This window comes from Phalacrocorax carbo, chromosome 1 (assembly GCF_963921805.1).
Source record: "Phalacrocorax carbo chromosome 1, bPhaCar2.1, whole genome shotgun sequence".
NCBI lineage: Eukaryota > Metazoa > Chordata > Aves > Suliformes > Phalacrocoracidae > Phalacrocorax > Phalacrocorax carbo.
The window spans coordinates 193,423,170-193,443,478 of NC_087513.1; the positions used below are offsets into that span (position 1 = coordinate 193,423,170).

The 20,309-nt window shown below is 36.9% G+C and overlaps 1 protein-coding gene across 4 annotated transcripts in view; it reads right to left on the reverse strand.

The window, feature by feature from the left end:
* FRY (FRY microtubule binding protein) overlaps positions 1 to 20,309 on the reverse strand; it is a 221,354-nt gene that overhangs the window by 13,474 nt on the left and 187,571 nt on the right. For all 4 annotated transcript variants that reach the window (XM_064441051.1, XM_064441052.1, XM_064441050.1 and 1 more), the window contains exons 51-58: positions 19,793 to 19,963; positions 13,784 to 13,984; positions 13,088 to 13,249; positions 9,379 to 9,542; positions 7,962 to 8,151; positions 1,521 to 1,670; positions 570 to 668; positions 16 to 99 (exon numbers count right to left, since the gene is read on the reverse strand). In XM_064441051.1, the coding sequence (XP_064297121.1) occupies positions 16 to 99; positions 570 to 668; positions 1,521 to 1,670; positions 7,962 to 8,151; positions 9,379 to 9,542; positions 13,088 to 13,249; positions 13,784 to 13,984; positions 19,793 to 19,963 (1,221 nt within the window). The remainder of the gene's footprint in view (positions 1 to 15; positions 100 to 569; positions 669 to 1,520; positions 1,671 to 7,961; positions 8,152 to 9,378; positions 9,543 to 13,087; positions 13,250 to 13,783; positions 13,985 to 19,792; positions 19,964 to 20,309) is intronic.

A 20,309-nucleotide genomic window follows, 5' to 3' on the forward strand; every position in this document is an offset into this window, starting at 1 on the left:
CTGCTCATTCATTACCTTCTCTTCTGAGTCCCCTGGCTGGCAGGTAATAACTCCATCTCGTGAGCCTCCAGCAAACGTTGCTTTGCAGTTTGCAAGCCACTGTTTTCAGAAAGAAATTAAAAGAAGATACGAATGAGGCCTATAGTTTGATCTGCAGAAAGGTAAGCGCTGTTTTAGTTTCACAGCACAGCATGTAAACAAATAGAGTTTCGCAATTGTACTTTTTATTCACACAGACTATGATAATCTGCTTTGACTGTAATCTTAAAAGTGTAGTGTTGATTTCTATTAGTATTTGAACTGCCAACCAAGAAAATAAATTAATTACTGAATAGGAGAGAGACCAGGAATATTAAAGATGCCAATGCTTCTAAAACTGAGGGATACAAGAGTTATTTTTTTTAGTTCTGGTTCGCATGTTCAGAAAGAAACATTTAGTGAATCCAGTATCTGAAACATGTTTTTCTACTGAATATTAGTTTAAACACATCTGAGTGTATCTGCAGTCTCCTGACATAGCTTAAGTATACACACATACAAAACCAAGAACATAACATAATCCAGCATACCGAGAGTGTTGCTTCTTTCCTGTTATTGTATGTGTCCAGGTACTCCTGCAGTTCTAAAACACTGAACTTCAGCTTTTCAAGAAGGCCACAAGAGAGCAGCTGGAGAAATGAAATAAAAAGGGCTAGTAAATGTCACTATAAAAGAATAAAAATATAGCAGAGTAGAAAGTCTAGTAGAGATCTTGCAAAAAACATACTTAGATTTACTGATACCAATACTGAAAAATATTTATATTTATGCAAAAATATACATAAATAGAATTCTCTACTGAAAACTGAATAGCCAAAGTTGCACTTATGATTATGTGGAATTGAAATTGTATTCTGTGTTTAACAGCTTTGCAGAGGACTTCCCTAAAATAAAATACTGCACAAAGCTTAACTAGTTAATCTCCACAGCTCTCTAATGACATAAGGCACAGCTCTTCCGTGGTCACGGCAGTGGGCCCAAGATTATACTCTGCAAGTTCCTACCTCTATTATTTTGTGTGAGGCCACACTGTCCTGATGCTGTTGGATAAACGTGGGCCAGAATGGAAATAATGGAAACAGCCATCTCATTCATTTCCTAATATATATTTTTATCACCCAGCTCACATCACAGCAACTTAAATTAAACAACTAAACATGTTACCATGTTTCATGCTGAACTGTATAAAAAATAGCTTCTCCTTTTCCATTTGTGGAGTCAGCTGAGCCTGGTAAGCACCTGTTTTATATTGGTTTTTGGCAGACAGGCTCAACACATCATATTGCCCATCTGCCAGTACTTACCTAACAAAATAATACGTAAAATTAATGGAAATTTGGTTAAGAACAAGAGACAAAAATTAAGAGATAGGAGGTGGGTACCTTTTTGACACATCTATTCAGGAGTTGCCCAAAAGCAAAACAGCCAGTAGAATAACACACTGCAATGCAGCACATGCCTTTGGAAAGGAATATACTCACTGTTTCTGCATCTACAAAAAGGGTGGGACATTCTGAACATGATGTTAACATCTGAGAAGATCTCACAAACTTGGAGCCTATTCCTCGCAGGTTGTCTCCCAAGTAACTAGCTGCATCGCAGGTTAGGAAGCAGAATCTCTTCTGAATATTCTGTAAAGCAAAATACGGTTTATCACATCATTTACTCAAGTAGAAGCTTCTTCCCTTTGTAAACAAATGGCATGCTTTTCTTTCCTTGTAGAACAACATGTGCAAAAGAGACCATCTCCCTGTGGAGAAGTGAATGTCTGCTCAAGGACACTGAATAGCAGTTACTCTGCTGGACACAGTGTACAGCCGGGCAGATGCGAAACTAATTACAGAATTCTTAATAATCTACTACTGAAATACATTCTTTCTTGTAAAGACGATTCCACCTTTATAAAGCCTTTTACTCACAAGTACCTTTTTTTTTTTTTCTTGGCTGTACAGAGTTAACAGAGTTGATCAGCACATTACTTTTTCTGCCCATTCCGGGCATTGTTTTGTTAGTATTCCATGTCAAGTGGCTAATCAGATAATATAATGGACATCCTAATGCCAAACAGAAGCATGGAAAAATCAGAAAAAACCCTTTTGTTTTCCCCTGTGGGAAAAACCTTCTTACTAAAACTTTTCTGCTGCTTGGGAGTATTCCAGAAATACTGCATCACATCCGGGAATTATTGTTCTCAGAAGATTTTTTTGGTGTTTTGAATCCTAAACCAGTCTAGTCTTTCAGAAACACTCTAGTGCTGATATTTTCTTTTCAGTGACTAATATATAAAGTGAATAATAAACAATAATAATATTTCAATCTTGCAGGAACTGCAATGAAATTAATAAATACACCGGAGGTTTCACTGCCAAAATATATCTCACTAAGGCCAACTGCTCAGCAGGTGGGAGTAACATGAAAATATTTTAAAAAATGAAAGTATGCAACATTTTTATATGATTCATTCCACGTTACCATAGGCATTTCTGTGAGGAATGTAGGTTAGGACCTGTATTACTGTAAGCATGCCTCACTGGAGAGAAGTGCTTCCCAAATACCAATCTGGATGACAGACATATAAATAGCCTGTTACTGCTCCTACACTGAAGCATTGAAGTTAAGAACCTAAAATCAGGTGAGCTGAATTCAGACTTTATTGATAATGGAAGCTGTTGGATTGAATGATTTTTTTTAAAAAAAGGCTACATAAGCTCACAATGTAGGTAGGGCATACATTATCAATAACATAAAATGGTTAAAGAGAAACTTCATCTACAGGCCAATTTCATAACTGCTTATTTGTGAATCTTCCTCTAAAGCATCTGAACTGGACATCTGAACACAGTTAAGACTGGATAGACTGACACATGTCTTACTATATGGTTCTACCACCTTCAACACAGAAACAAAGCACTATATGTGTCACTCAGCACGTTTCAGATTCTTTGCTGCACTGAGTCTGTGGTAGAGGCAAGGGACTCCTACTGATTACCACCAAACCAGTTAAATGATAATTTCTATGAGCAATTAGCAGAATTATTTGAATCATGAGACTTGGTGACAGTTGGAGATTTACTACTATGGTGTCTACTGAAAAGAAAGATTCAGTCCAAGTCTTAGTGAAACTTGCTGACAAGTCTTCTAGCAAAGGAAAGAGATCTAGATCTGATCCTAACCAACAGAAAAGAACTAGCTGAGAAGGTAAAAGTGGAAGGAAATTTAGAAAGACAGATTAAGGAAAGAATCCAAAAGATGTTGGTTGAAAGTGACCTCTGGAGGACATCTGATCCAACCTTCAGCTGGAAGTGGGACTATTGCCAACATTAGATCAGGTCAGCCACAGTTTTGTCTAGCTGAGTCTTTAAGGCTCCAAGGTCAGAGCTTCCTCAGGCTCTCTGGGTAACCTGTTTAGGTGCTGCAATGCCTTCCTGGGGAAAAGTAATTGAGTTTATGAATCTGAGGCAGTGAAGCAGACAGATTACAGAAATAATACAACCAAATTCACTGCATTCAGAATTTGCAGGAAGGAACCCATTAGAAATAACTTAATGGGGAAAGGAGATAATGAGAGGTAGCCATTCCTTTAGGAAAAAAAAAAAAGAAGGCAGAGGCACATTCTAACCACTGAAAGATAGAAAATATATTAAGACATACATCTGGCTAAATCACAAATATTTCACTCAGGCAAATACTCATGGAAAAAAGAAGATCAGAAAGTGAAACTGTTAAATTACTAACTTGGGTACAAACAGCACGGTAATGTAGGCACAATAATCAGAGAGGGAGATGCCAAATAAACTAGTAAGAGAAAGGGAGAACGTCGAGAAGTAAACTAGAAATAATTAAGAGGAAGGCCAAGGAATCACAATGGAGAGAAATAGCTAGCATATGCTACTGAAAAGACTGATGTGTTTCATGTCGTCTTCTGCCTTATTGCTCCCAGAAGGGGCATCTGTGTACAGGTAACAATGAGACATCTATGAAAACTCAAGTGAGAATAGATCTCGCTAGTAAGGACTTGGATCTTTTTACATCTTTGCAGATCAGGGAGATTCATGCTCTGATAGTTATAATACTGGCTAAGGACATCTAGGAGCCATTACAAATACCTTTGAGAACTCACAGAACACAGGGTGTTGTAAGAAACTTGAGGAAAGTACTTATCTCAAAAAAAAAAAAAAAAGAGCAAAAGAATTAAACACAAAGTTCAGGAAATGGGGGGACATGTAAGAGATGAATAATAGGCAGTACAGATTTGGTTAGAAAAAAACATATAAAACTAATTTTCATGAAAGGCTAAAATTTTCTATTAGGAAAAGCAGTTGTTATGTTATATATTAATTCATTTACTATCTTAGAAGTAAGGCAGAGAAACCTCGTCTAGAGGTAACTAGGTGTGCAAAACCATATTCAGAAGTTAATTATCAGCAGCTCACTGTCCAACTGGAAAGATAAATTAAGTAGGATTCCACTGGGGACTGTCTTAGGCATTAACCAAGTCATTAATGAAAATACTGAGTAATGGAATATTCAACAAGCTTATTAAATGCACGGATGATTGCGCTGCAGGGGCTGTGAGCTCCTTGGAAGCCAGGATTAGAATTCAGACTGATCTCGATAGCCTGCAGAAGCAGTGCAGGGAAAAGAAAGAAGGACAAGGTTGTATGCCTAGGATGAAACAATCCACAGAGCACATTCAGGATGGAGAATAACCAGGAAGGCAAAAATTTTGTACAACAAGATCTGCATACTAGATTGGGTTACAAGTGGAAAATAATTAACTGTGTCCTACTGTACAGCAGTTAGCAGAGAGAAGTTTATAAACAGGAATACCTTCTATAAAACAGCTAAACCTCTTCTGGTCAGTGCTAGTAAGAATTTAGGCTGAAGTACAGAACCTGCTCTTGCTTTTCAAGTAACATACAGACTAACTGAAGAGAGCCCATAGCGATAGAAGTTTAGAAAATGTGACTTCTGGGGAAGATTGAAAGAACAAGAGGTTAAATAAGACAAGTTTGGGGTAGGTGAAGTCATGGTAATGATCTTCAAATATAAGCAGCAACTGCAAAGAAGATAAGAGTACCATTGCTTATAGAGCAAGAAGCCATGGGCATAAAACACAGAGAAGTTTTCAAGCAGTAAGGAGAGTTAAGCATTGGACTTCATTGCCTGGAACATTGTGAAGTTCCACCTTAGCCTAAAGGTTAAGAACAGTCCAGAGAAAAAAGTTAAAAAACATTTGATTGGAATGAAAGTTATAGTTGATTCTGTACTGGGCAAGATAAGGAACATGAACTCTTCAGGTCCTTTCCAGCACACACCTACTCATGTATTTTAGTAGTTCTAGTTTATTTTATGAAAATAACTTGCCAAAGCATTTCAGTCATGACTTCGTCAAAAGCTGACCAGTCTACTGTTTAGATTCAAGAAAACATATTCTTCCTTTACTGCTTTAGTTTTCAGATATTCATAAAAGAAACAACTAATCTACAGCTAAGAAGGTAACAGTCTTGAACAGTGGTTTAAATTATTAAAATGTGAAACAGCAAGAGGCTGTACCTTGGTATCTTGGTATCTATGTATAGTACTTCACTGAATTAATTTATTTCGCAGTTTCACAATCTATCGTTCTACAATAAGGTAGCATCTCAGCTATGTCCTTCTGGGTGCAGATTACAGTGGCTGAAGTCTTTCAAGCAAGGCCTAAATGCAGTGTATATTTTGTGAAATGGGACTACTGGGAATAAAAATGCCAACCACCAGCAAGTTATGAATAGGTATATACCTGCATATAGTTGCTGTGCTTTGTGTCAGTGTAAATAATAAAATATTCTCGGAACATTTTCTTCTTAACCTCATGTTTCCTCTTCTGGGAAGAGGACATTTTGTAACAAAAGGGGTCAGTTGTGGAAACTAATTGCTAGCTCTCAAATCTACTTCTCCTGGAACTGGTTGGTCTGCTAGAACACATTTGATCTGACGGAATACAAAGTGGCAGCCGTAAAGATAATCCAGAGATCTCTGACCTATGACTCGTTCACAGCAAAAGTACTTCAGTAATTTCAGGAATTTTAAACAAGTTTAGCGTGTTGTGGGCAAACATCCAAGATACCATTAACTTGATGTAGACTGAAATGTAGGTGCCCTGGAAAATGCACTTCTTTCACTTCACCAAGTATTTAGCTGACAGGCTCCTCCAAACAAGGATTTTGTTTCACAGTTAAATATTTTGGCAGTACTTTGTGTTGCAAGCCTAGAACATATTGGACTTGTTTCTCGAACTTCCTGTTGGTGAGGGTCAAAAGTCTTTTAGTTAGCGGGTGAGTAGCAAAATTTGATGGTACAAACACAATACGATTTCAGACAAGCTGGGATCTTAAGAAATAAATCTGGGAAAATAATACTCCTATGTTTTAACCCTGAAGAAAAGAACAAAACTATTTTATAAACTAAAAATATAGCTCTGACTTCAGCTAGAAAATTCTGGTTTGTTGATACTATTAACACTTTTTATTTTTTAATTACTGTTATTCATGTTTTGCTGTTATTGAACATTTTTTGAGAGCAGTATTGTATCTTTTGCCTCCAGTATCAATTGAAGAAAATGAGTAAGCTGTCTTTTGAATACAGCACAACAGCAAATGTAGTGTGTGCATGCCAGGATTTGGGTACTTTACAGGCAGTGTTTAGGTCTTGCATTACACAGTATTATTTATTTAGTTTACAGAAGTGTGACATCAGTTGCTTTTCACCTCTTCAAAGAGAACAAAAAGGACAAATAATTCTCAGAACACTCAAACAGGGTTATTAACCTCTAGGAATGACGTAATGGCAAAAAAAGCTGAAATACACATGAAGAAAAACAGGGCTAATTTTTGAAGTTGAACTGTCATGCACTCAGGTCTGCTCTTGTCCTTCCAAATGGTTATTTATCAGTGTTTAAAAGAATGCCTATAAGACAGCAATATTTCCAGTGGTGTAATGTTTAAAGGAGGACATAGTGTACAGCTAGAGAAGACATGCAATTAACTCCAGTGGAGCACAGAGGAAACAGGATGGAGAAAAGATTCTTACTGTATGATGCTTCTTTCTTATTAGGATAGTCTTAAAAATATGAAAAGATCTTGAGACTGTATATTTATTAGCAGTTACTAATAAATATTACCATTAACCATTGCTAATAAAAAATAGTGTACTCTGAGATCATGGGTACTTCAACTCTGCATAAAGTTACCTGGCTGATGTGTACACTGCTGCATCCTAAACATCGTGCAGCTGCCTCATATAAAGCAGGAAAAAAATTTTAAAAGTTTTTAAAACTAATTACAGGTAAAACCAGTCATTCCTTAGAACAGTGTACATTTGACTCCTTTTCTTACTTATCTTTTTGCAAGATGCTTATCTTTGTGAGCATACAGTTTTAGAAAGGAGAAATGTATTTTTAGTGTTCAGACTCAATCTCTGAAATTTGTATTACTTGATGATATCTGCATATTTCTATTCAGATGATTAGGTACAGAATATTTAATAATGTTGACATTTACATGGACATGGTCGGATTTCAACAGTTTGAGATGAAAGAACAGATTAACAATAGTTTGAGATGGAAAGGCTATCTCCCATTTCTTGCAGTTATTGTTTCAGGCTGTTTGTAAAGTACTGAAGAAAATACTCTTTAAAGTGGATCCACTTTGGAGATAATGTTATTTCCAAACCTGCAAGGATGAGTTACATACTATTTTTATGACAAAACTGGTCCTAGATGACAGTTCTGCATGAAAATCTAGTACGGCAATTCTGCAGCATGCAAAATTACAATGGTTGTATACCTAGTAGTTCATTACGGGTACTACTATCAAGAACCACCCTAATAGCCACAGACAGTCTAAACATTTTGAGTTTGTATCTTAAATTTATTTGCTCACCTTAAACAGGGAAGAGAACACATGAAATGTATAAACTGCACAGGAACCATCAGAGTCGCACATGAGCTGGTTGATATGACTACGCCAGGCTTCTTCTGCATCATCACATGCTGCTGGCTGAAATGCAGCAAGGATGGCAGAAAAAAATGGTGAGGGAGGAGGGGAGGCATTTCGATCAACATCTCCAAAACTGAAGGAGAAAAAAAAAAGAATCTCTGATGAAATGAGAATACCGAGAAGGTGGGAGATAAATGCGCTATAACAGAGAGTTATAATCACAGGACGAATTACAGCACCTTTCTAAAAATATTAATGAACTTTCAAATTACTTTTGAAGCTGGTGAGATGTCAGCTACAATGGGAAAAACCTCTAAATCAGAATCCCTATCTTCAGGCTATTATAATCTATCTTCCTCCATCCCAGAATGCTTGAATTTTTTTATCATACCATCATTTGGAGGAAGAAGGCTGAAACTTCACAGAATGATAGAGCCCATGAAGAGAAACACCTCTTCTAGAAAAACTTAGTTATAATAATGGATAGCAGAAGTACTGAAAAGAATCTCAGCGTGTACAAACATTACATATACTGACCTGTTTGATTTCCCCCCAGTGTAATGGCTTGGAGAAGATAAATCCCTTCTCCACACTATTCTTAGGATAGAGCATTATTCTGGCACTCCATGGTCAATGAAACAGGCTGACTACCATTTTTAAAGGGTACTAAGCTACTGATCTTGTGTATTATCCTTTGGGATGGAGACATACTTCCTATGGCTTCCAAGAACAGGAACTGTGATTCTGAAACATGTGGCACACAGAGAGAGGGCTTCTTTATATATCCTCTCTCCTCTCCTCTCCTCTCCTCTCCATAAATAACAGGCTAATTGCGGTCTAACTCAGCATCCAAAATCTGAAAGAGCTCTCTAAGGCATGGAAAAATCTTGATGCTTTGTTGCAACATCTACTGGAGTCCAGGCACACTAACCAGCAGCCTCAAGAGCATGAGGATGGAACTTTTGACAATATTGTGATTTCCTTATGACCCATAAGAAATCAGAAGGACAAATACATGGCTGATCTGTTGAACAGCTAACTAAGCAGTATTTCCATGGCCGTCAATCTTTACAAATCCTTTTTTTACTTTTAATTAAATATATTATATATTTAATGACTAACTGTATAGATGTATGTACAAATCAGAACTTGTTTTTCCTAGGAGGAAAATCTTTGGGTTTTTTTTTGAGTTGTGTGATAATTATGCAGGTAACAAGGGCATTGCCTTCTCATTGCTCTAAACTCATAGAGTTTTATAACTCCTGTGTCCAAAATTGCCATTCCATTAACTAACACCTTGTTACCACTTTTTTTCTCAAAGGGTAAAAGAACTTTTATGAATAATAGCATATAGAAGTACCTAGCAAGAGCAAATTGTTCCAGCCTGTCAACTTTTTCTTCAGTCTCTGTCATATCCAGACTAAGGCTATCACTGCATTCAAATGCTCCAGGGAGTTCATTTGTAGACCCCGAAAGGTCATCCTCATGGACTCCTGTATCTTGTTCTTCATGTACAGCTTCAACCTAGGGGAATGAATGATGATGTCTTAGAAAACAGCAAATTAATATGTTAATTCCACTAATACATAGGAAGCATTTAATGAAAAAACCCACCTGACGTTAAATTGCACAGGTATAAAGCACAGATTATAAATTCCATGAATCAAGTTACCCTTCTTAAAAAATACTGTATTTGCTTAAGTTGCCATCTTGGATCAATATTTTTTAAGGCATTTCTTCAACTTAATTTGTCTAGCAAAGAATTTCAGAATTCAATATATTTGGCAACGTAGCAGGGAAGTATTTTTTCAGGAAAAACAATAGGGTTCTTGTTACTGTAAGGCTGTCCTTGTCACTTGTCACTTTATAGTGTCCAAGAGTGTATTAAAGCCTCCCAAAATATATTGAAAACAATCACTGTCTGGAAGACTATATGCATGTTTAGAATTGAGAATTATTTTTAGCATGTCATTTACATAATAACTTCCATTCAGGAGGAATCCAAAGCATTCTACAGGCTATTAAAAGGATTATGCCTCTATCATTTCCTTTCTTTTTCATCCATTAGCACCTAAAGGTCTTGATTTCTTTTCAAAACTTTCCAATTTCTCTTGAATTTTTAGTCTGAACAAATTGTTTCTTTTTTAATACTTTGGCTTTTGTTTGCATCATCCATAGCATCCTGCAAAGCAGTTCCTGTACGGATGACTGCAGTGAGTAGCTCAAACTCTTAATCTTTTCTGTTTGGGGTATCTCAGAAGGTGTGTGCTTGTGCACATATGTGCACCTGCATGTACATACATGTGTTGGGAGCTGGTAGGGAGGAAAATCGAAGACACGTGGAATTGAAAGAGAGAAGTGGACCTCTGCAGGTTACCAGACCTGCTTGGATCCTGCAGATAAATTCTGGGGATTTGTCTTTCTAAAAATTAAACAAGACTTGTATCAGAAAGGACAGGATCAGAAATTAAGTAGGAGAAATGCATTTTGGTTTGTTTAGTTTTCTAAGTGAAAGGGATAGGAATATTCCTGAGTCCAGGGTGGATGAAATGAATCAGAGCACGAACCATCTTGAAAAAAGAAATGTAAGCTGTACAGCTGAATTACCAGAACAGGAACCAGAGCAGTTGGCAAGAAGCATAAAAGTTTCACGCTTCTTCAAGAAGTAGTTAGCATTAATCACTTTCAAATATGAAATATTAGCTTGAAAGAACCGTTGGCTTGTTCATTGCAATGACAGCGTTTGTATGAGGAGAACATATTTTGATGGGATAGGGTAAGGGAGGAAGAAAGAGAAAGCAAATACTTCCCACCCACAGGAGTTCAATACGATGCCCAAAAAGCAAAATAAAAAGGTGGACTCCAAATGTTCATGCAGGATTGGAGTACACTTCCAGAAACTGGTGAGTTTAGGTAACTTGAAAAATAGGTAAAATAGCATAATCTGAATCTTTGTATCGCTCATAGCATTACCCACGACTGCCTTCTAATCCCTTATAAATACTATCTTAATTATTGTGATCACTATCTTTAATAGAAAATAAGTTTCATTTTGTGCTGTTAGCAATAATAACTGGATTTTGGCACTTAGACATTTGAGAAAAGGCCTACTTAATCAGTCTTTTGCTCTCATTCACTGTATCTATTGAAAAGTTGAGGTGGTATTTTTCGTTTTGCTTATGATGCAAGAACTGAACATTTTTGTACAGAACTAAAGAAGTAACAAAAATTTTCCTCTGCATTTCTGACATACCATCAGCTCTCTGAAAAGAAGAACTCAGGAAAAACGAAACAGGAAAGAGCTCAGATTTTGTGTTATCAAATTAAGTAAAATTATTTAGGTGCAAGTTTTGAGTTTTCTAAATAAAAATTGGATTACTTCTTCCTTAAAATAAATATAAACCTAGGCATTTTAACCTTGTTTATACTGACACCAATTTGTTTTGAGTAAAAACACAGAAGTATGCATACTAGAAGGAAGTATCTTTGAGGTAAAAACCACTAAGGCAGCATTATGTGTAAAGTTACCAATGCAGGTCTTTGTAACACTGGCAAATACCTGTCAACTTGGGTTATGTATTTCACTAATATCAAACCTGTCTCAGGACTAGCTGAATTTGCCTGTCAATCCCACAAGAAACTGCTGTGATTTTACATCCTTCACTATTTACTTTTTCCAAAGCTTTTCATTTTTTGATGAACGCCTGGTGCATGGGTACTGGGACGTTAAAGAAATTTTCACAGTAAAGATTTTAAAACCCCAGGCACATATGAAACTCATGAACTGTGATTTGCAGTTCTTAATGTACATACCAATAGCTACTGCAGCCAGCTGCATGAGCTTAGCTGCAGTCACCACCTGCAAACATACCTGTTCTGACTGCAGCTTCCTGAACTGAAATTCTGCCAACTTCTGCTGCTTACGGTTGTTAGGTGGTAACCTGCCTACCAACAGCTGTTTTGACAAATGATAATGAGTTTATCTTTTCTACAGCCATTATTTTGAGAGGTTCCCCTCCTCTTCTATCCTTACCCACATTTCCCTCCTCCTGTCCTTTCTTCCTCCTGGGAAGGTTTCTAATACAAGCAATTTGTTCAATATTCAGCACAATCCCAACCTCCTATTACCTCCTCACTAAAAGTTTCTAGTACTTCTGTTATGTGCGGTGCTAGCAGTACTGTATTAATTTTTTGTGTGTCTGCATTTGGAGGAGACCAAGGGAAGAGCTGGAATGAATGCCAATGATTACACAAGACAACTATATTCTTCCCCTGCCCCATTCTGCAGAGTCCACCCAATTGAGACCTGACAGAGAAAGCGGTACTGGCAAGGCAACAGTGTAACTGACATGCTTCCCCCGCTCCCCGATTATATTTCTGGAAAAACAGTGAGAGGAGTAGGTACACCTGATCTCCCATAAACAAGTATTATTAAACAGAAAATTAAAGAAACCCTCCCCACATTGATAATTATTTACCAACCTTACATTATGTTCATCTTCTGATACAACTGTCTGAAATAAACTGTGCTGAACATGGTTATTGTGTCCTTGCAGATCCTGCCTCCCCCCACCCCGGATGGCTTAATCTTGCGGTCATGAATTTAAAATTTGTGAGTGCCTGCCAAAATGCAAGAGCTGAATCCAGTGAACACAACTGTACAATAGGTTCCCACATACAAAAAAATCTCAGAAAATACACGCATACACCCACCACATGAGTCGGCGTATCGTTCTTTTAAATCAGCATGAAGAACAAAACAGTATTCCCTTAGGGTTCTAACTTGTAACCAGTTCATGAATTTGTCTTCCAATGGGCTAGTAGTATCTTGGTGTGTATGTAGTGCAATACACTTAAGTAACAATAAAAAAAATCTTCTGGTAAAGAAAGTATAAGTAGAAAGGAAAGGGTATGGGTGTGCAGGAGTATATGAATGTATTGCACTGTGCATTATACACAGAAAGTCAGAATGTACTTGCTTTCACAGATCAAACCCTTCATTAAAGTCTAAGTAAAATAAACTTGTGTTACATAAAATACACTGCGGTTGAAAGTAAAAATGTATTCACCTTGGATCCTTCAGACACTTGGAGATTATTCATATCAGGCAAAGACACATCAAAGCTAGATGTTCCTATATTAAAATGGTGAGGGTCTGCTGAGGTTGTGTCACATGATGTAGAAAGTGAGTCAATATGATTTGTATCCTCAGATGGGGAAAGAGTTATAATCTGTTTAAAAGACAACAAAAGCACAGAAGTACTGAGCATACATCTACCCCACCACACATTGCTTTTATGAACATGCAAAGCAGACATTGTCTTAAAGGGCAGTAACGGTGGCTCTCTTAGTTTGTACATGCAGACATATTATAACCCTTTCAATGTTTCTATCATAAAAATTGTATGCACACGTCCCAGAAGTGAACAATGAAAACCTGAAACAGTTTACCAAACCGGAGTCTTGTCCTATTTCTGTAAGTATTAGATACATCAGAAAGATTTACTAGTGGCCATTTGTGCAAAATTTTCACAGAGTAATTTCTGGAAAAAAGGGCAAATAATCATATCTGATGCTTCCTGTGTTTCAAATTTCGCATTAAAATTCCAGTTTACATTTGCAAATAAGGGGAAATCAAGCAGCAACAAAACATTGCATTGAGTGCCACCCCCCAGTTTCAGCTAATTAGATTGCACCTGGGCAAGAGGAAACTAAAAGCCCAGCTTATTTAAAAACAAAACTTGAATTCCAAGTTTGCAACTTACTAGGTCTGAGTTCTCCAAGATTTGGCTGGTGGTCAGGTCCTCCTCCTCCGATGACTCATCGGAGTCCTCATGGTTCATCTTGTTCAGGCTGGGTGTGCTCCCTGAAAGCTGGCTTTCTTCCAGCAGCTGCATGTCACACTTGTCCAGGCTATCCAGGGACCGTCTGCGTACTCCCCAGTTGAAGTTGTCCATGCTTTCACCCTGAAATTAGATATAGGGTCAGCTTCCCTGATTTGAAACTCATCAGATGCAAACCACTGATCATTAGATCAAAGTTAGCTCAAGAAATATTTTTATGTAAAAATACAATACAAACTTGATATAAACATTATTTTGTTAAGCAATAATGTAACAGGAGCATTTATCATTTTCCAGCGTGTCACCTGGAGATAAGAGCAGAAGCATGGAAATGACAGTTAAATGAAGGTTCACTCTTTTCAGTATTAGATGTTTTTCATGCATTTGCTGATTTAAGAATTCTTTTTTGTAAGTCGAGGTATACACGCACCTCAATATCAGCAGAGCAATGGCAGGCAAAAGAAAAGTTTGGAAGCAATTTTAAAGAATTTTTCCATGATGTTTAAAAATATTAGGGGCACAGTTCATAGCAATGGTTCAGTTGAGAAACATATGTTAAAGATTTTAGATTCTTTGCATTATATACATAACCATAATGATAAGTAGATTTGAATGAACCCTTCATTTACACAGAAAATATAATAGCTAAAGCAGCACACCTTTTAAAACTTTTATTCTAGGCCCATATTGTTTATTTTTGTAACTTGAACTTATCTGGATTATTTGAAACTTTGAGAATAAATAACCTGATTAGCATTGCCTGAGATGTCACGTTTTAAAAAGGACACAGTCAAGTGGACCAAACATTTTAGATTGACTTTCAGTTCTGATCCCACATTCAGTTACATACAGCCGAGTGCATTAAGCAAATTGCCTAACTATTCGTTAGGCTGGTGCACTGATAGAAAGACCACTTAATTTCTTTCTTGTATAAAAATGACAATTAGTTTTCCACCATTTTTCCATTTGTTTACTTTATGTCTTTTCCAGTGAACTGCATCCCTTTTCCCTAATTGCACTAATTTTCTTGCTCCTTTCTTCAAGTCTAGCCACATTCCTCTTGGGCAAATGCAGGAGTGTGTCCACAACTGTTCCTGTCAGGGACCCGCAGAGGCCAAAGGGGTCTTACACAGCATGAAGGGTCTACCCAGAAGTATCCAGCTGCAGTTTTGGGTACTTTATCTAGGTGAAAGCCCTCAACCTTACATCAACATGGGAAGGAAATTTCTGGTGAAAACATTTCTTTTTAAGGTTCAGGGCTGAGTGTTTAAAACTAGACTCTGTAAGATGCAACACTTTTAACCAAGCAAACCAACTGCTGAAAATTCAAGTTGAGAGTGATCTTTTAAATACGAATTTGAAGAAAACATAGCTCTGCCTAAAAAAAAAATATGTTATTATCAAATCACTGATTATGAGTATCTTCTGGGCTGATGCAGATTAAAATTATGTGCAATCATAGAGAAAGATGTCTCAGTTCAGTAAGTCCCTTAAGCAGATTTGTAATTTTAAACACTTGAGTAATCCCCATTCAGGACTCCTCAGACATTTACTGAATGGGGACCAGACTGCATAAAGTGCAATTAATTCAAATGCAATCTTACCTCCTTAACAATCAACGAACTTAGACAAACAGATTTTATTTTGCACCTTTGCCCTTTAATGCAATGGACTTTGGAATACGATTAGAAAGAGGGGAGGTTCAGTTTCATGACACTAAGCTCACCATTCATAAACAAACATGAGGAAAAAAGAAAAAAACACTTTAGGAAAAAAGACAATCCAGAAATGCAAGAACTGTAATCCACAGGAACATGTAGAACTAAAGAATGCAAGGCAAGAGCAAATGGACATAAAATTGTTATGAAGTCCAACACATTACTGGAAGAACCCTGTGTTTTCATTCTGGGACTGGGATCATATGGTGGTTTTGTGCAGCAAGAGAACAGAATACATCTAAGATTTAAGAAATTAGGTCTCTTTAAATCATAAAAATGACTGTTGGGTTCCCAGCTATCTATTTTTAAAAATTCTTTGGCTGCCCATCCTCCCCAACAAAAGCTGGAGGACACATGCAACAATGAGACGTTCTCCAGAAACACATCAGTTACTGAACTAACAAATGACAAAATGACATAAATAAGCAAGCAAGCAAGGATGGCTGTCATCACACCCTCATCCTCATGGTACCTAGTACAGCTATCAGTAAACCTTGCAGCCCATGTCTATGGGAACTTCTTGTTACAGTTTTGTTCTGCAATGTCTTAAAAGAAGGAAGCCAGCAAAAAGAAGATAAATGAAAAAGGAGACTCTTAGGACATGCAGTTAGAAGGGGGAGTGAATTAAAAGTAAGGGAAAAGGGTAACAGAGATGAAACACAGTATAACCCAAATACCCGAAGTATATGGGTTAGCATAAGCTGGCTACAGAGGCACCCAGAATCATACTGAGTTTACACAAGAGGTCAACATGTCTACAAAGATGGAGTTGGTTTTACAGTCTGTTAAGCAATCTTTCTTTCACAGTTATCAAGCAGGAGGGAAGACATATTTGAGAGGCTGTTCATTTTCATCTACAGTGGGAACAAAGCTATCTCCCATCTGAAAAGCCACCAGTAAGAAACATCAGTTCAAAAGAAAACTGTCACATATTATGAAGGTGTCTGGCCACCAGTGAGTGGGTACCACACAGGGCTTCCCACAATCACCACCCCCTAGTAAAGGGGCGGACATGCCATTGCAGCCACTTTAAACATGACAGCCCTGGGGAAAGGAGAGACAGAGAAAGGGCAGTAAAAAGGGAAGTAACCCTATGTGGGGGAGGGCTGCATAGCTCCTCCATACAGCTGGTAAGAATCATGAAAAACTTCTTTCACACAAGTTTTTACCTTGCTGTATTGACAAAGTATGCAAAGTTAATGGAGTCGCACAAATGTGGTAGGGTATAGGCAAAAGTGTGGTGGCACTGTATAGTAAGGCACCATCTCCATATGTTTGTATCTTTTAGAGCGCAGGCATTTTGAGACAAAGATTTTTGGGGGGTTGTGTTTGCATGATTACTGACATACAAACTACCAGAAACAAATATGCAAAACACTGTTGTTGCTGATTTTTGTATCATTTGTACAACTTACTACAATTCTCTATCATTTCAGTTCTTTCTATACATTGATAAACTGCAACTTTAGGTCCCAAACTGGCAACCACTGATGTGCCTTTTCCGTTTTCTTCGCAGGGTAAATGATTCCCACAAATTTGGTGTGAGTACCCAGCTGAATTAAATTAAGCGGTATGAATTAATTAATGTATTCAATTAAATTCAGGCTGGAAGGAAATGATGTAAACTTTCTGAAGAGGTCTCAGGTACCAGCATTAGCAAGGTGCTAACAGGAGCCTGTATACCACAACTGCAAAGTGGGAAATTATATATAATTTGCCTATGGAAACAAATGGCCCAAACTTTACTATATTATAAATAATGAAGTTGTTCTTTTGTTTCTACATATTATTTTTGCACAAAGATATTAAAAGGACAAATGGCTCAATTTGAAAAATGCTGATACTAGAATTAAGATATTTTAGAATTTGTGAAGACTGTTGAACATATCAAAAATGAACTTAATATGAAGCAGAATTTTCAAAGAAGACCAAAAATATTTCTAATAGAAGACAAAAAATGAAGCTCCTGTCAGAAGTGCAAGCACACGCACACCCACCCACCCACACACACACTGAAGAGGGGGAGGACCACAACAAAACGATGATGTTATTCTAGAATACAAGTTTGCAGAAAGGCATAACATATACTGGCACATCTGAGTTCAAGTAGCATTCTTACCTGAAGTTCCTGGGTAGCAGAGATAACAGATAGAAAAACAAATAGAAAATGTAAAATTACTGTATTAAAGACATCATAGACAAACATTTGCCTACAATTGTAACTAATATTATCACAGAAACTTCAACTCTTCAGCCTAACTTTCACGTTTCAAAATAACCATTACTGGCTTCCACATCTTTATGAAATTTCAAACAAGTATATCTTGTGGTCTGGGCATGACACAAGCCTGTTCAAATCATAAGGTTTTTTTAGAAAGGCTATTTGTGCTCTTGCTAGCTTAAGTCTTCTAACACTGTTTTTTTCAGACCTGATGTAAATGATACAGTTTCAGCTCAGTCATTAGAGATGTAACCTCTTACACCAGGTTTGAATTTGGCTAAAGTATCTATTTATTTAATGCAGTTGTAAGTCAGTCTGGACTAAACCTTGGAACGCAAAGTCTCAGATCCATGGCAATTTAAAAACTGTATTAAGTAAAAGACTACTTTTTCATTTTACTTCACATAAAACTAGAGAAGCTTAGTATCTGTTCTGCAACGAGCTTCAGACAATGAATGTATTGATTAATTTAGGCCTCAGTCTTGAAGTTAGCCACACATATAAAACAAATCTTCGCAGGGTCACAGTCCATGAAGGTAAATGCATTTTGATAGGTATTGTTCTGCACAAGTATATATCATCATGGTTTTAACTGGTGAAGGGAAAGAAGAAATTTTTGAATCTCACTGGACAAAAAGTTATCGCGTGGTATTTAGTCAAAACTGCAGTCCCAAGCCCTTGTAATATCTTGAAAGCATTTAAGACACAGAAATTATTGCAGATGGTATGCTTTTTGACAAACAACCTGGCATTGCTGTTTTATCATTTATCATTGTTTGGAACAATGAAGCTCCTTCATAATACTTGGCTAATGTATTTCAACCATTGATGCCAACCAATTTATTTTTTTTTTGAAGCAAAATCATGGGCAGCTGTAAGCCAAAATGACTAGATTTTGATATAGGGATTCCTGACTTGGAAAATAAGGACTCTGTGACATCTCTTGCCATTCCTTCATCCTTTCTCTTAATTCGGAAAAAAATTAAAATTCAGATGTACATAAATTCACACCTGAGGGGTCTGTTTACTTTAAAATTATTTTACTACTGTAATTCAACTAGGGAGAAAACTGATTATTTCTTCTTGTACACATGTTCTTCTCAGGGCTAAGAGCATTGCCTGAGAGAATTCATATTAACACTGAGTCCAGATTATGACAAGACAATTTATTAAACTATTAGGTTTGCTGAATATCTGCACCTTGAGTACTTCAAAAGAGCTAACAATTTCTGAACTTTTAAATAGCAACAAAATTGTTAGACTTGCTTGGCAATGGATATTCATTTTTGGCTTTTCCCACCCAAATAGAAATAAATACTCCAAGTTTGATATACGCAAGGTTAAAGGGTGTAGTCCCTGAAAATTCAGCAGTTCTTCAACTTTCTCCCTTCAGCAGTTTCAGCTCAAGATGAGCTGACAGGATTCACCTGTCAAGACTTGATCTAGGCCCTGAGGGTTCTGTCTAACTCCTGCACGAAATGATGAAATCACGGACACCTAAGCAGAGTGGAAGATACATCTCTCTAAGGGTTAGTGATTTCATCAGCAGTTGCAGGAGTAACAACAGCCCGAAGGCCTGAATTAATGTTTTGGAGGGTTACTCATGAACCAACAGATTTGGAACAATTTCATTTTATGGGTTTTTAATCAGCAAATATATTTTTGTTAACAATTTAGACATTTAAGAATTGTATTTAAAATAAATTCACTTAAAAGTAAATTCACTGAAATGGTACTAGAACAGAGGCTTTATCTTCCAGTAACACTTTTGCAGTGTTTCCTAAAGTAGATTCAGAAAGGAAGGGTGTGGTAGCCTCTTACTGTTACGCTACTGAATTAAACACTAAGTGAATGTTATAAATAATCTGAACTTAAAACTAAGTTGTTAGTTATACAATTAAAGTTTTATGTTACAAGAAGAGTATAGTGTTTAGTAGAAAGAACATAAAACTGTTTTAATAGAAAAGCTGTTTCAGAGAAAATATACTGTACCTCCCCATCTTCCAGCTCAACATCTAGGAAATCAAAGTCTCTAAAGACTCTGAATTGTTGTTCACTGTTTGAATCATCCATGTTCTCCTGCTCCCTTGTTCCGTCTTCTGAAGACACCAAACTCGTCTGGTGCTCAATCAGATCCAAATCACCACAGGAAGAAAAAATTACCTACAATTCAAAGGATTTCTCTTGTAACAAACTGTTCCCTCTGGTTGTTGCTTCCTAAAAGCTGTAATTGGTTATTCAGAAGACTGTATTTCCAGTACACACCTAATTCCTTCACTGAGTATTTTTAGAACACTCTTTATTATTTATGTTGGACAGGTGCCTTCAGATTAAACTTGTACAAAGAAACAACTTCATACTGCAGGAACACGTCCAAGAATATTACAGCTACCTCCTAATGGCTGCAGATTGATGTTGCCTGGATGTTTGTATACATTTATAAAAAATCAGAGAACTTCACAAAGAAAATACTGTCAAGGGGATGAGATAGTAAATTCATTTAAAAAAA